Genomic DNA, 13,914 nt, shown 5'->3' on the forward strand with positions numbered 1-13,914 from the left:
TATTATTATTTCCTTCATATACATGAAAGAAGTGAGGCTCGGAAAAGTAAAGTAAAGCAACTTGCCCAGGATTGCATAGCAAGTTAGTACCCTAGGCGGATTCTAAATGAGGTCTATATTATTTGAATATCTGTCATTTTAAAAACCTATTATGATTCTGCTTAAAAGCGATAAGGTCCACTTAGCTAGAACCATATTTTTGTGCACCATCTTTTTTTCATAGTGTTCTCAGGCAGCCAGTTCTGCCATTAATTTGTGAAGCCCTCAGCAACACGCATTCTGTCTCCAAGCCTCAATTTCCCCATCTGTAAAGTGGTTTGGTTATCCCTAACGGCACTTCTAGACCATATTTTAATAGTGTTTGGAGATTCCTTTGACAATGGACATTTGACAAGCTCCCCAAACAATTTGCCTTTATGATAAATGGTGAACCAACTAAGGTTGGAATATAGTTACTCACAACAACACTAAACATCATGTAGATTTATTAGTTAATTATTCACCATCTTTATCAAAGTTTGAATCTTTGTGCTTTAAAAGGGAAACTCGCAGAATGACATTTATTTCCCATTAACCTAATGAGTGATATTTTTTGCCCTCCTCTCTGTAGCAATTTGTTATAAATGGGAGGATGACTGGTCTGAGATTTTCTTGTGAATTCTGTTTGCAGTGCTTCCTCTGGAAAGGAGTTAGTGCCAGCATTTTCAGGGCCTTTCAGGCAGTGAAGATCGTAGAATCTGAGCCATCTCTACTGCATGGTCAGTGTCAACATCAGGGAATGTCCCTGATGCTAACTCGCCCCACAGGAGAATTAAAGGCACTTTAGGATATATGCAAAACAAAAACAGACACAAATATAAGAAATGTGCAAAGCCCACTGCCTAAGCATACTCATGAGTCTGGGTTCTAGAGTAAGTAAATCTGAGTTTATGAAGCAGCTCCACTAGGCACTGTGGTGCAGTAGTTAGAGACTTACATCCTAATGCTGAGCTGTCTGGATTCAGATCTCTGCATAGCCACTTAGTAGCAATATGACATTGGGCAGATCATTTGCTCTTTCATATCAGTTGTTCCTCCATGTAAGAGCCCTGGATAACCTCTTTCACTTTGTAACCTGCCCCTCAACTCAGGGTTTTATACCCTCATGGCAACCACCCCGAAATGCATAGCCCAGATTATTTCTTGCCTCTCCACCTTTGCTCATTAAGTGCTTTCTACCTAAAATGCTCTTCCTCCACCTCCCCTAGCTAGGAGTAGCTACCTCCTACTTCCCAATTCCATCCCAGCCTGAGCTGGATAATGCTCTTCTGCGCCCCCATAATATATATTTTTCAGAATTAAAGACTAAAACACACCTATCTAATGTTATATTTTACTAAAATTACCACTTTCCAGCCAGAAAAGCTGGATTCATATTCCAACTCTGCCACTTACTAGCTGTGTGATCTGAGGCAAATTACTTCATCTTTGCAAACTTCAGTTTCATTATCTGTAAAATGGGAATCATAATACTATACACCTCATCGATTCATCATGATGACTAAATGCATCAATAGCTATAAAGTGTTTAGAATAGTATATGACACTTAAAACTGTCTATAAATGTAAGCTATTACTACATTTGTAAAGGCAATAATAATAAGGTCTATTTAAGGAGATTGTCACAGGAGTTAAATGCAATAACATGTGACAAAGAGCCTGGCACAATGCCCAGCCCTTAACTCAGTTCAGCAGGTGAGACTGTGTGTGTGTGTGTGTGTGTGTGTATAATAGAACAGCATTTTGAACCTACCAAAACAATACATTTCAGATATAAAGACCATATTCTGAGAACCAACTCGTTTTTCAAAGAACTCAAAACCAGCAGTAGAGAAATAGAAATACAAAATCTAGAGGAACACATTCTAGGTCTTCAGACAATACTCATAATCCTTTATATTTGCAAAGCACTCAACAGCGTACAAAGTGCTTTGGAATCCATTATCACATCTGATCCTTGTCTTATCTCAACACGAAGGATAGGGTGTTTTTTTTAACCTCTCTTTTTGTGGATGAGAAAACTCAGGTTCAGAGATGTGGCGTGACTCAGCCACTGTTCCATCGTCAGCAAATGGTGAGCCAGGGTTTAAAGCCTAGATCTGCTCATTCTCAACCCCATGTTTTTTCTAGAATATTCCAGGACATTCTAAGCATCCCAGGAAATGGTTAGCATTTCATGTGGAGACACAGATTTCCAGGTGTGTAAAAACCACATCCCAGTGTTGAGGCATCTGCACCCTGTTTTCCTTGAAACTCCCCATCTGATGGACAGGCCCGTATTGTATCGTCTGGTCTCCTGAAGAGTCCAAGAAGGGAGTTGTTAGTTTCTTTCAGGGATGTTAACACGTTGTCTTTTAAGTCAGCACTATTTCTAGAGAGGTGACCAGCTGTCGAAATTTCATGTAGGGCCCTAGTATAATTCTGCACCTCTTCTGCTTTGGCTTAAACTGTACTTTTTGGCCACTGAAGGCTGTCAAGGAGTCTAAGGTCACACTCCTGGTGCCCAGTCCAGGATGCGGCTTCTTTGGGACTCCCTTGACAGCTGTCCCTGGCAAATTCAAGATTCTGGGGGAAGGAATGTACTCACCTCTGGGTAAGGTTCCTCTGCAGAAAATGATCTCATTTGTTTGTCCTTAAACTGGAAAACAGGACCAAAGAACAGAAAGGATTGACTTCAAAAGGAGTACATTTTCAATTTACTGAGGTGCAACACAAATACAGAGTACTCCATATCCCACGTGTACAGCTCAGTGAATTTTCATAAACTCATAAAACAACACCCAGATCAATAACATTAATAACTCTCCAGAAGTCCAGAGGCTCTGTCCAGTCCCTGCCCACCCAGGACTGTCCTAACTGCTGTCAGCAGAACCTGGCCAGCAGCAGAGGGATTCACCTGGCACATGAGGCTCTTACGAGATGAGGTGAGGTCACACTGATGACTTGCGTGCAAAAGATGGGATGACAGAGTGGCTTTGGATCCATACGGGCTATGATAGCAGCAATGATAGTAACTCATATTTCTTGTACATTTATTCTGTGTCAAGCATTAGGCTAGGCATTTATTTAATTTTCACAGCAGCCCAATGTGGTTGGTGCCAATCCCATTTCTCAGTTGAGGAAACTGAGGCTTGGAGAGGAGAATGGTCTTGTCCAAGGTCACACGGTGTGAGTGGCAGAGGCAGGATTTAAACCAGGGAACCTGGTTCTGGAAAACTTAGACCCTGGCCACTGCTTTGCCACCTAAGCTCATGGGTCTCCCTTTGGCTTTCAGATTGGCCATCGGGACTTTGATGTGGAGAAGCGACTTCGGAGAGACCTCAGGAGGACACATGCACTGTTGTCAGATGTGCAGCTCCTTCTGGGCACCATGGAGGATGGCAAGACATCAGTCAGCAAGGAGGAGCTGGAGAAAGTGCACAGCCAGGTGGGTGTCACGGGATCCCCTTGAGAATCAGGCTGGGGAGGATGCTACGACCTGCAGAGAATTGCTGTCCCTCCCAGGTATGAGCGGAACCATGGTGCCAACCTCCAACTTTCAAAGATGTGCAGGGAGATGGGGGGCATTTCAGGGCTGTGAGGGTCACGTGGAGTGTAGGTGAGGAGGAGGGGTCTAAGAAGGAGTCCTGTTCCCTTTTTCAGAGATGAGACAGAATTCTTCTGTCTGGAGGGCTTGGGCAGATCAGCACTGGCCAGGATGGCTGAGTGCAGTGTGCCTGGTGTGTGTGTGTATGCGTGTGTGTGTGGTGACTGCCAGGACTAGGTATGAGCCAAATAGCAATTGTGTGTGTGTGTGTGTGTGTGTGTGTGTGTGTGTGTGTGTGTATGTATGTATGTATGTGTGTATGTGAGTGTGTGTGGTGACTGCCAGGACTAGGTATGAGCCAAATAGCAATAGTGCCAGTCATGCAAAACCAATGCTTAACAACAGCAACAGTTATACAAACGTTGGCAGTCTGACTGCCTATTAGTATGCTAATGATGTTGATCAAGGCATGATGTTGACCACTGGCTGCTACCAGCTGGGCCCTCACTAGGTACTGGGTCCTCTGTATCTCTGCACATGGTGCTGCATGGTGTTCTCAGGATTGCTGAGTGAGGTGAGGATCATCAGCTTCATTTCACAAGTGCAGGTGATCGGGTGGCAGAAAGGTACGATGACCCGCCCAAAGTCACACAGCTTGAAAGCGGCAGAGCCAGGATTTGAACCCAGGCCTTCAGGCTCTACCATCCTTGGGCCGTCTGAAAGGAGGACAGGAGGAGCGGCAGGTCTGAGGGTGGTAGGGAGGTGAGGCCGGAGCAGAGCCTGGGGACCTAAGGAGATGTGATGAGTGTGGGCGGTTGCGGTGGCGGACTGTGGCCCAGGGCAGCCAGTGTTGAGAAGTGCGAATGGATCCCACAGGGTGGTGCAAGCCTTGCGGAGAGATGTCCCAAAGCTGAATGATGTAGCAGGAACTCAGGATTTGCTACCGGTCCCCATGGGGAGCTGAAGACACCTGGGGAGGCTCAGAGCTCTGTTGGGAGTGTTGTGTCCATGCAATTGATGTTACCTTCCCTCGGATAAGTCATTCTTGCTAAGCCCAGATGCCTTTGCCACCTGCCTTCTTGGAGGGTTACTGTCCCTTCCTCCAGTCAGAGGCTGAGCTGGGCCTGGGACCCATGTTTCCTGACTCCAAACCCAGTGCCGTTCTCTCTTCCTTCTGGAGACACAGCCCATGATGACCAACAGGTCCCCAGGAAGACAGCAAAAGGCAGCAGACTATAGCGCCAAGGGTTGGAAACAGCGATCCCACAGCTTCGGCTGCTTCCAGTCTCTGGTGTCAGTTTCTATCTGTAAAACAAAACATTTCAGTTAGAGCTTATTCGCTTAACTAGAAGACCTCAACCAAAACAAAACAAAACAAAAACCTAAATTTAGACTTGGTTTGAATTTCACCAGTCTCTCCCATTTCCTCTCCCGGGATCCAACCCGGGACCACACTCTGCATTTTGCTGTCATACCTGCTCAGTCTCCTCTGGTCTGGGACAGTTTCTCAGGCTGACCTTGCTTTTTATGACCCTGACAGTTTTGAGGAGCACTGGACAGGTATCCTATGGCATGTCCTTTAATCTGGGTTTGATGGTTTTCTCATGAATAGAGCGAGTTTATGTGCTATTGGAAAGAATATGGCAGAAGTAAACTTGTTAAACCAGAAGACACTGGGAGGGCCCTTCTGTCTTGAAAATTCTGCGACTCTTAGCCATCTCCTTTATCAAATCATTCTCTTCTAGGGTGACCCACCATCCTGACTTGTCTGAGACTTTCTTAGTTTTAGCATTGCCAGTCCTGGGTCCTGGGCAAGCCAGGATGGCTGGTCATTCTATCCTCTTCATGGCCATGTCAGGAAGCCAGTATCATCTGTGCTTGAACGCATTGCCCCGCTTAATCCTCATGATACCCCTAGGGGAGGGGAGGTGGCATTGTGCCCATTTTACAGATGAGAAAATGTTGTCCAGTGGTGGCAAGTGGTGTGTCCAAAGTAACACAGCAGGTAAGTGGCAGAGTCGGGGATTTGAATACCAAGCTTGTGATTCTAAGTGCAGAATTGAGAGATGCTTTTGACTCACATTCCGTCTTCCTGTCTGCTTGGCTGACCAGGTGGGTACGGAAGCTTGAGGCACCTGGCTTGCTTCTAGGTAGGCAGAGTTGCTGTGTGATTGCCCAGCCAGGGGCCAGGCATTTTGAGTTGAGCAACTCCCTTGGCAGAAGGCCACATACCTGCCCATTTTCCATCAAAATGTCCCCAGTGCCACAGCACCCAAGCTTCCCTTCCCCCAACAGGTGGATGTTTTTGAAAAGAAACCACACAGAGATTTTGTTACTTTTTCTTTCTTTTTTTTTTTATTAAGTATTCATGAGAATTCTCCCTCTGCAGGGTTAAAATGCATGTTCTTGGGAAAAAGTGGTATTTAATGAAGGCGCTTTGAGCTGAATCAAAGAGCCTCATTCTTCTGAAAGTCCTTCTTCCTAGTCTCTGCATCCGGCTCCTATCAAAGGAAATCCACAGCCTTGGCTTTTCGTTGCTGTTGTCATGGAAATCGTTATAAGGATGGGATTGCGTGGACCAGAGGTCAGGGTACAGTTGCTTTGGCTCCCAGCGCACGTGTCCCGGATGCCAGAGTCAGAGCTAATCAAATAAAGCAGTGATGACATTGGGCATTGCTGCATCTCCTCTCCAATGTACAGTATTTGTCCTTTGCCTGAAGGCTCCAGGGACATAGGTAGGGAAAGCAGACAGGAGGATGAAGGAAGAGGGAGCTAACTCTGCTGCTGGCTGCTACTTAAGTGCTGAGCATGGTGCTGAACAATTTCATTCATTCAATATTTATGCAGCACCTACTGTGTGTCAGGCAATGTGCTGGATATAAGCACCATGGATAGTGAGACAGCGGTGGTACCCACCGTCATAGAATTTACATCTGATGGAAAAGAAGACAAACAATGATACGAATAAATAGAATCATCCCACACCTTAATTTGAATGAGAAAGGAAATCAATAGGGTGCTAAGATAGAGAACTGCAGGGGCGTCCTGTTTAGCTTGGGTGGTCAGCTAAAATACCCTGGGAGAAGGAGAAATAGGCAGGGACCAGAACATACGGGGCCTGGAAGTTTGGATTTTATCCCGGGGGTGGTGAGAAGCCATTGGGAGGTTGTGAGCGAAGCGTGACAGAATCTGATTCACGTTTTAGAGGATTGTACTTCTGCATGGAGATTGGATTGTGGAGGGTATGAGGGAATATCCTTAGAAGGCTAATGCACCCTTCTAGGCCAGAGGAAATGGTCACCTGGGTTGGGGGAGTATTGATAGAGATGGCAAGAAGGGACAAACTTGGAGCTGATTTGGAATTGATGGGATGTGCAGATGAGGTTTGGTTAGCAACACTTAAGTGTGTTATTTCAGAAAATCCTTGCCATAACCCTAGGAGGTGGATATTCCTATTTTTAACCCATTTTACTAATGAAGAGGCAGTCTCTGAGAGGTTGAGCAATTTACCTAAGGGCACACAGCAATACATGTCCTATACCCTTACAACTTGGTTTGCCCAATACGGGTCCTATTAACTTCTATTGTCAGGCACTTACTATGTACCAGACTTTTCCTTAGTGTCTTGGGGTTTCTCAAATTTGGCTGCACATCAGAGAAGTTAAACACCATTTTAAAATCACAGACTTCTGGATTCTGCCCCCTCCCCCACCCCATTTTAAAAAATCAAGTTTTGGTTGGAATTCAGGATCTGCATTTTTAAACAACCACATGAAGGGGTTCTGGGGGGAACCATAGGCTTTATTTATCCCTCAGAACACCCTTTTGAGTTCAGTGGTAGCATGTATATTTTGCAGATGAGGAAACTGTCACTGAGGTTATATTAGTGTGACAGATCTTATTTCCCCCATTTTAAAATTAGTTAATTTTTGAGTAGAGAAAACTGGATCCAGCACTTGCTAATTCATGACTTTTGACAAGTGTCCCGACCTCTCTGAGCCCTTTTTCTAAAGCAAAGCATCATCATCATCACATGATGGCCCAGGGGCTGAGGAGGGAAAGGCAATGAAGCCTTCAGAAACTTGAGCAGGTGGCTGGGCACAGTGGCTCACACCTGTAATCCCAGCACTTTGGGAGGCTGAGGCGGGTGGATCACCTGGGGTCAGGAGTTCGAGACCAGCCTGGTTAACATGGTGAAACCCTGTCTCTACTAAAAATACAAAAATTAGCCCGGTGTGGTGGTGCATGACTGTAATCCCAGCTACTCAGGAGGCTGAGGCAGGAGAATCACTTGAACCCGGGAGGTAGAGGTTGTGGTGAACTGAGATCGCGCCATTGCACTCCAGCATGGGCAACAGAGCGAGACTCTGTCAAAAAAAAAAAAAAAAAAAAAAGGCCAGGTGCGGTGACTCACACCTGTAATCCCAGCACTTTGGGAGGCCGAGGAGGGTGGATCACAAGGTCAGGAGATCGAGACCAAACTGGCTAACATGGTGAAACCCTGTCTCTACTAAAAATATAAAAAATTAGCCGGATGCAGTGACAGGAGCCTGTAGTTCCAGCTACTAGGAAGGCTGAGGCAGGAGAATGGCATGAACCTAGGAGGTGGAGCTTGCAGTGAGCCGAGATTGTGCCACTGCACTCCAGCCTGGACGATGGAGCAAGACTGCGTCTCAAAAAGAAAAAAAAGAAATTAGAACATGTTCTGCGACCTTCACATTCGCTCACTGTGATGACAGAAAACCTAGAGAAAGGTGTTTTTTTTTTTTTTTTTTTTAAAGACAGTGTCAGTGTGTCATCCAGGCTGGAGTGTAGTGGCCCTATCTCTGGCTCACTGCAAACTCTGCCTCCCAGGTTCAAGTGATTCTCCTGTCTCAGCCTTCCGAGTAGCTGGGATCACAGGCATCCATCACCATGCCCTGCTAATTTTTGTATTTTTAGTAGAGATGGGGTTTCACCATCTTGGCCAGGTTTTACTGAGTTGGTCTCTAACTCCTGGCCTCAAGTGATCCACCCACCTCAGCCTCCCAAAGTGCTGGGATTACAGGTGTGAGTCACCACACCTGGCCGAAAGTTTTGTTGTATAAAGGACATGTAGGAGGGAATGTGTTTGAATGCACATGTTAGAACTGTGTTCACTCTGCAAATATGGATATGATCTCCACTCTGGAATGAATCTGAGGCCAAGCTACAGGGATAAAGAGGAAATGTCAAGGTCTCTGCCCTTAAGGGGCTCCTAGTCCTAGAAGCAGGCTATAACAAGCAGAGTGATAAACTCTTTTGTTGCGGGAAGTCAGGGACCCCAAATGGAGGGACCAGCTGAAGCCATGGCAGAAGAACATGGATTGTAAAGATTCCATGGACATTTATTAGTTCCCCAAATTAATACTTTTATAATTTCTTATGCCTGTCTTTACTGCAGTCTCTAAACATAAATTGTAAAGATTTCATGGACACTTATCACTTCCCCAGTCAGTACCCTTGTGATTTCCTATGCCTGTCTTTACTTTAATCTCTTAATCCTGTCAGCTGAGGAGGATGTATGTCGCCTCAGGACCGTGTGATAATTGCATTAACTGCACAAATTGTACAGCATGTGTGCTTGAGCAATATGAAATGTGGGCACCTTGAAAAAAGAACAGGATAACAGCAATTGTTCAGGGAATAAGAGAGATAACCTTAAACTCTTTGACTGCCGGTGAGCCAGGCGGAACAGAGCCATATTTCTCTTCTTTCAAAAGCAAATGGGAGAAATATCGCTGAATTCTTTTTCTCAGCATGGAACATCCCTGGGAAAGAGAATACGTGCCTGGAGGTATAGGCTTATAAACAGCCCCCCTAGGTGCGCCTGTCTCTTATGGTCGAGACTGCAGGGGTGAAAGAGACTCCAGTCTCCTATAGCTCTCCCAGGCTTATTAGGAAGAGGAAATTCCCGCCTAATAAATTTTGGTCAGACTGGTTGATCTCAAAACCCTGTCTCCTGATAAGATGTTATCAATGACAATGGTGCCTGAAACTTCATTAGCAATTTTAATTTCGCCTCGGTCCTGTGGTCCTGTGATCTTGCCCTGCCTCCACTTGCCTTGTTGTATTCTATTACCTTGTAAAGTACTTGACATCTGTGACCCACACCTATTCGCGCACTCCCTCCCCTTTTGAAACTCCCTAATAAAAACGCTGGTTTCTGTGGCTTGTGGGGCATCACGGAACCTACCGATATGTGATGTCTCCCCCGGACACCCAGCTTTTAAAATTTCTCTCTTTTGTACTCTGTCCCTTTATTTCTCAAGCTGGCTGACGCTTAAGGAAAATAGAAAAGAACCTACGTGAATATCGGGGCAGATTCCCCGATACTCTTTATTGGAGGACTATTTGGACTAGCTAAAGAGGAGGCCCTTAATTTTGCTTTGAGAGAGGAGCTGGTAGCTTTGGTTATCTCTTTAAAGATGGAAATGAATTGCTGATTAGATAAGGTACATGTATGTAGACATTCTAGGAGGAAACACCAGTGCGTAAAAGGGCAGAGGCACACAGAGACAGAAAGCATATTCAGTTCGGCATGGTATTGCTGGAGTATAAGGTATCCAGGGGTTAAAAGGGCAGAGAGGATAGTGCTGGTAATGGAGGCTGGAGCCAGTTCATGAATGGTTTAGTGAGCTTGGCTGAGGGGCTTCAGTTTTATCCCAAAGCCACAGGGAGCCATAGAAAGCTATTGAGCAGAGGAAGGTGTGGCCAGAACGGCTTGTAAAAATTGGCAGGATTCCAGGTGCAATGGCTCACACCTGTAATCCTAGCACTTTGGGAGACAGAGGGAGGTCTTTTTCTCTGAGCCCAGGAGTTTGAGACCAGCCTGGGCAACATAGTAAGACCCGGCCTCAAAAAAAAAAAAAAAAAAAAAAAAAGGCAAGTCCCCAGCTAAATCACAGGAGCCCTGATGTGCAGAATATCAGGCTCTACCAGCAGCAACAGTTTCCCTTAGCTACAGCATCTTCTCTCCAGATGGGCAGGCACCCCCTCTGTTCATTGCCCCTGCATCTAGAACCCTAAGATAATCATTTGGTTCTTTTCTCCCAGTTTCCCTCCATTGGGAGCTTTGGATACATCTCAGTGAACACCTGAGGCTTAAAACCCTCCTGATACAATACAGAAGACTCCTGAAAGCCATATATAGGATTCAAATCCTGCCAATGACACTTACCTTGCTGCAGATCTTGGGCAAGTCAGCTGCCTTGCATAGAGTCTTTCTTGCCTAATAAGGGGGTACGATAATCTCAGCTGATTGGGCTGATATAAAGAACACTGGACCATGGATTTGAAAGGAGTCATTAAATTGAAAACTCTAAGACAGTGATCTCCTGGCCAGGCACGGTGGCTCATGCCTGTAATCCCAGCACTTTGGGAGGCCAAGGCGGGCGGGTCACCTGAGGTCAGGAGTTCAAGACCAGCCTGACCAAAATGGAGAAACCCCTTCTCTACTAAAAATACAAAAATTAGCTGGGCATGATGGCGCATGCCTGTAATCCCAGCTACTCAGAAGGCTGAGGCAGGAGAATCGCTTGAACCTGGGAGGCAGAGGTTGTGGTGAGCCAAGATCACACCATTGCACTCCAGCCTGGGCAACAAGAGCGAAACTGTCTCAAAAAAAAAAAAGACAGTGATCTCAAAATATAACATAACATCCCCAATTGGCTCTCTCCTTTCATTCACCGGTGTCAGCTATTGGAAGATTTTAGTTTCTGAGCACATGATTTTATAAGACCTCTTGGAACAGGTAGGCAGACAAGGTGTGGGGTTAATCTAATGACACCTGTTTTTTTCAGAGCTGATTTCTAATTAATTCTCATGGAATGTTTCCACTGGAAACGAACTAATCTGGAGACAGAAGCAATTCCAACAACCAAGATATATAATTGAGATAATCGCTGTGCACAAATAACATCTGTGAGCAGCAGATGCTAACACCTGGCTCCAAGGAGAAAGTCGGAGATGATGTCTGCTCCAGGGCAGCAGTTGCTTTTTCTCTCCCCCTATTTGATTCATGCTTCTGACCTTTGTCTCTTCCACAGAGGCAATATGTTATTTGCTTTCTGTTAGATAGAGAAGGATTTGCACTGAACTCTTTAGTCGTTTACTTAATTCATGCTGGGGGCTGTATTCACCTCTTCCTTCTGAGAACAAAGCTGCCACCAAGTCATTGTACCCTCTAAATAGCTCTGAAATGCATCCCCTGTCTCTCTCTGCTTGTATTACAGTCCACCTGAATATCTAGTACTTGGATTTCTCTCAAGTTGGCTGGCCTCTGGTCTTGTCTGAGCAATCTTTGTACCGTCTGATCTTTGGAGAGAGAATTTTAAAATTTAAACGCAAAGTTGGTTCTTTGTGTGTTCAAGATCCATTGGTAGTTTCACATTGCCTTCAGCCTAAAGTCCAGGTTTCTTCCCTTGACCTACACGGATGCATATTTTGGCACCTACCCTCCTGTCACCCCTCACCCGAAGCTTAGGATGGCTTGGTGTCCTCTGCACCTGCCCTCACCTCTTCACCTTTGCCCAAGCAATGCCCTTGGCTGGGTTCTTGCTTCTTTCACTGATCCCTCTTTGCCTGATAAGCATCTAAGCATTCTGTGAAATTGACTTTGGGTGTCCTCTCTTGGAGCCCTCTTGGACCTCCATGGGCTGGGTGAGGGTGCCGCCTCTCCTTCCCCACAATCTGTTGGGCCCGCCCCTAAGTTAGTACTTGTCACTCCCTGTAATTATTCCTTTGTTTCCATCATTTTTTTTCTAAACCCTTAAAGGCAGGGACTGGGGTGAGTAAACATAGTAAAAGACTTAGCCAAAGTCACAAAGGTAATTAATAAAAATCCCAGCCTGGGTTTGAACTGAAGGAATCCGACTCAGGTACCTGGGAATTTAACCTCTCCCCGCCATGCCACCAATGCCTCCTGTTGGTCCTCTACTGTCTCGGGGCTATTACATCCTTTTTAAATTTTTTTTTATTTTGAGGCAAGGTCTTGCCCTGTCATCCAGGCTGGAGTGCAGTGGTGCAATCGCAGTTTACTACAGCCTCAACCTCAAGCAGAATACAGGCATGCACCACCACACCTGGCTAATTGTTCTGTATTTTTGCTAGAGACAAAGTTTCTCTGTGTCGCCCAGGCTGGTCTTGAACTCCTGGGCTCAAGTGATCCACCCGCCTTGGCCTCCCAAAGTGCAGGGACTACAGGCCACATCTTCCCTGGACACCCTGAGTGCTCCTGTAGGTCCTTCCACTTGGGAATTCTGGGTCAGCTCCGGTGTTTACTCAGATGGAGCCACAAAGCCTTGTGCGACTTATACACTGTGAGCTCCCAGCAGTGGTTTGTTAATAGCCCGAGGCTCTCTGTTAGTGCTTAGAAGACTAATAACCCTGGATTCATGCTCAGTGCCCTTAATTGGGACATTTATCACCGTGTGTCATCCATGCTTCCATGAGACATTGGAAATAGTTAGTAAGCACTGGGAAGATGACCCTGATGGGAGTCTTTTGTGTGTGGGCACCTGGGGAACATTTTTCCCCAGCCAGGAACTATGGAACAGGTGGCTTCCTGCGATGTTTTATTTGAAGAGCCTTTTTTAAAAAGATTATGTTGGAGTGAATTTATTCAATATTAACATAACCTCCTGTCGGAGAAGATAAAGACAGAATTGTAATTGGTTAAAAACATGGTTATCACAGGCCTGTTCACCCCACAAATATTGACACATTCAATGCTATGATGAATGAAGTGGGAAGAGGCTGGTTTCATTATAAGCAAGAAGGCGGGGACATCTCCCCAAAAGGACCTGTTACCATTTAGTCATGGAGGGGCCTGTCAAGGTCGTGATAACTATTCTACAGCAACGATATTGACGGGGAACATTGATTCTTTACACTGTGCTAGTCATGGTGCCAAATATATCAACGTCATGACCTGATTATATCCCCCAAACCCACTTGAGTGCAGTGAATTCTGCAACGGCAGGAGCCTTTTCTGTTTTGAACCAGTGTGTGGGAGTGTGACTGTATACAGCAAGTGCTCAGTGAATGAGTGGGGAGAGACCGGACAGGTGGTGACCAGACTCCAGAGGAGAGGAGACAGCTAGTATTATGCCTTTTCTTTTTTTTTCTTTTTTCTTTTTTTTTTTTATTGAGACAGGGTCTTGCTCTGTCACCAAGGCTAGAGTGCAGTGGCTCAATCATGGCTCACTGCAGCCTCAACATTTCAGGCTCAAGCAATCCTCCCACCTCAGCCTCCCAAGTAGCTGGCATGTGCCACCATGCCCTGCTAATTTTTTTTTTTTTTTTGGTAGAGATGAAGTTTCACCATCATG

General features: G+C 45.6%; 1 protein-coding gene across 1 annotated transcript in view; it reads left to right on the forward strand.

Annotated features, from left to right (window-relative positions):
- Positions 1-13,914, forward strand: part of MYO18B (myosin XVIIIB) — a 268,281-nt gene that overhangs the window by 155,571 nt on the left and 98,796 nt on the right. The window contains exon 32 of the mRNA XM_034948321.3: positions 3,314-3,466. Coding sequence (XP_034804212.2) covers positions 3,314-3,466 — 153 coding nt within the window. The remainder of the gene's footprint in view (positions 1-3,313; positions 3,467-13,914) is intronic.

This window comes from Pan paniscus, chromosome 23, assembly GCF_029289425.2.
Source record: "Pan paniscus chromosome 23, NHGRI_mPanPan1-v2.0_pri, whole genome shotgun sequence".
NCBI lineage: Eukaryota > Metazoa > Chordata > Mammalia > Primates > Hominidae > Pan > Pan paniscus.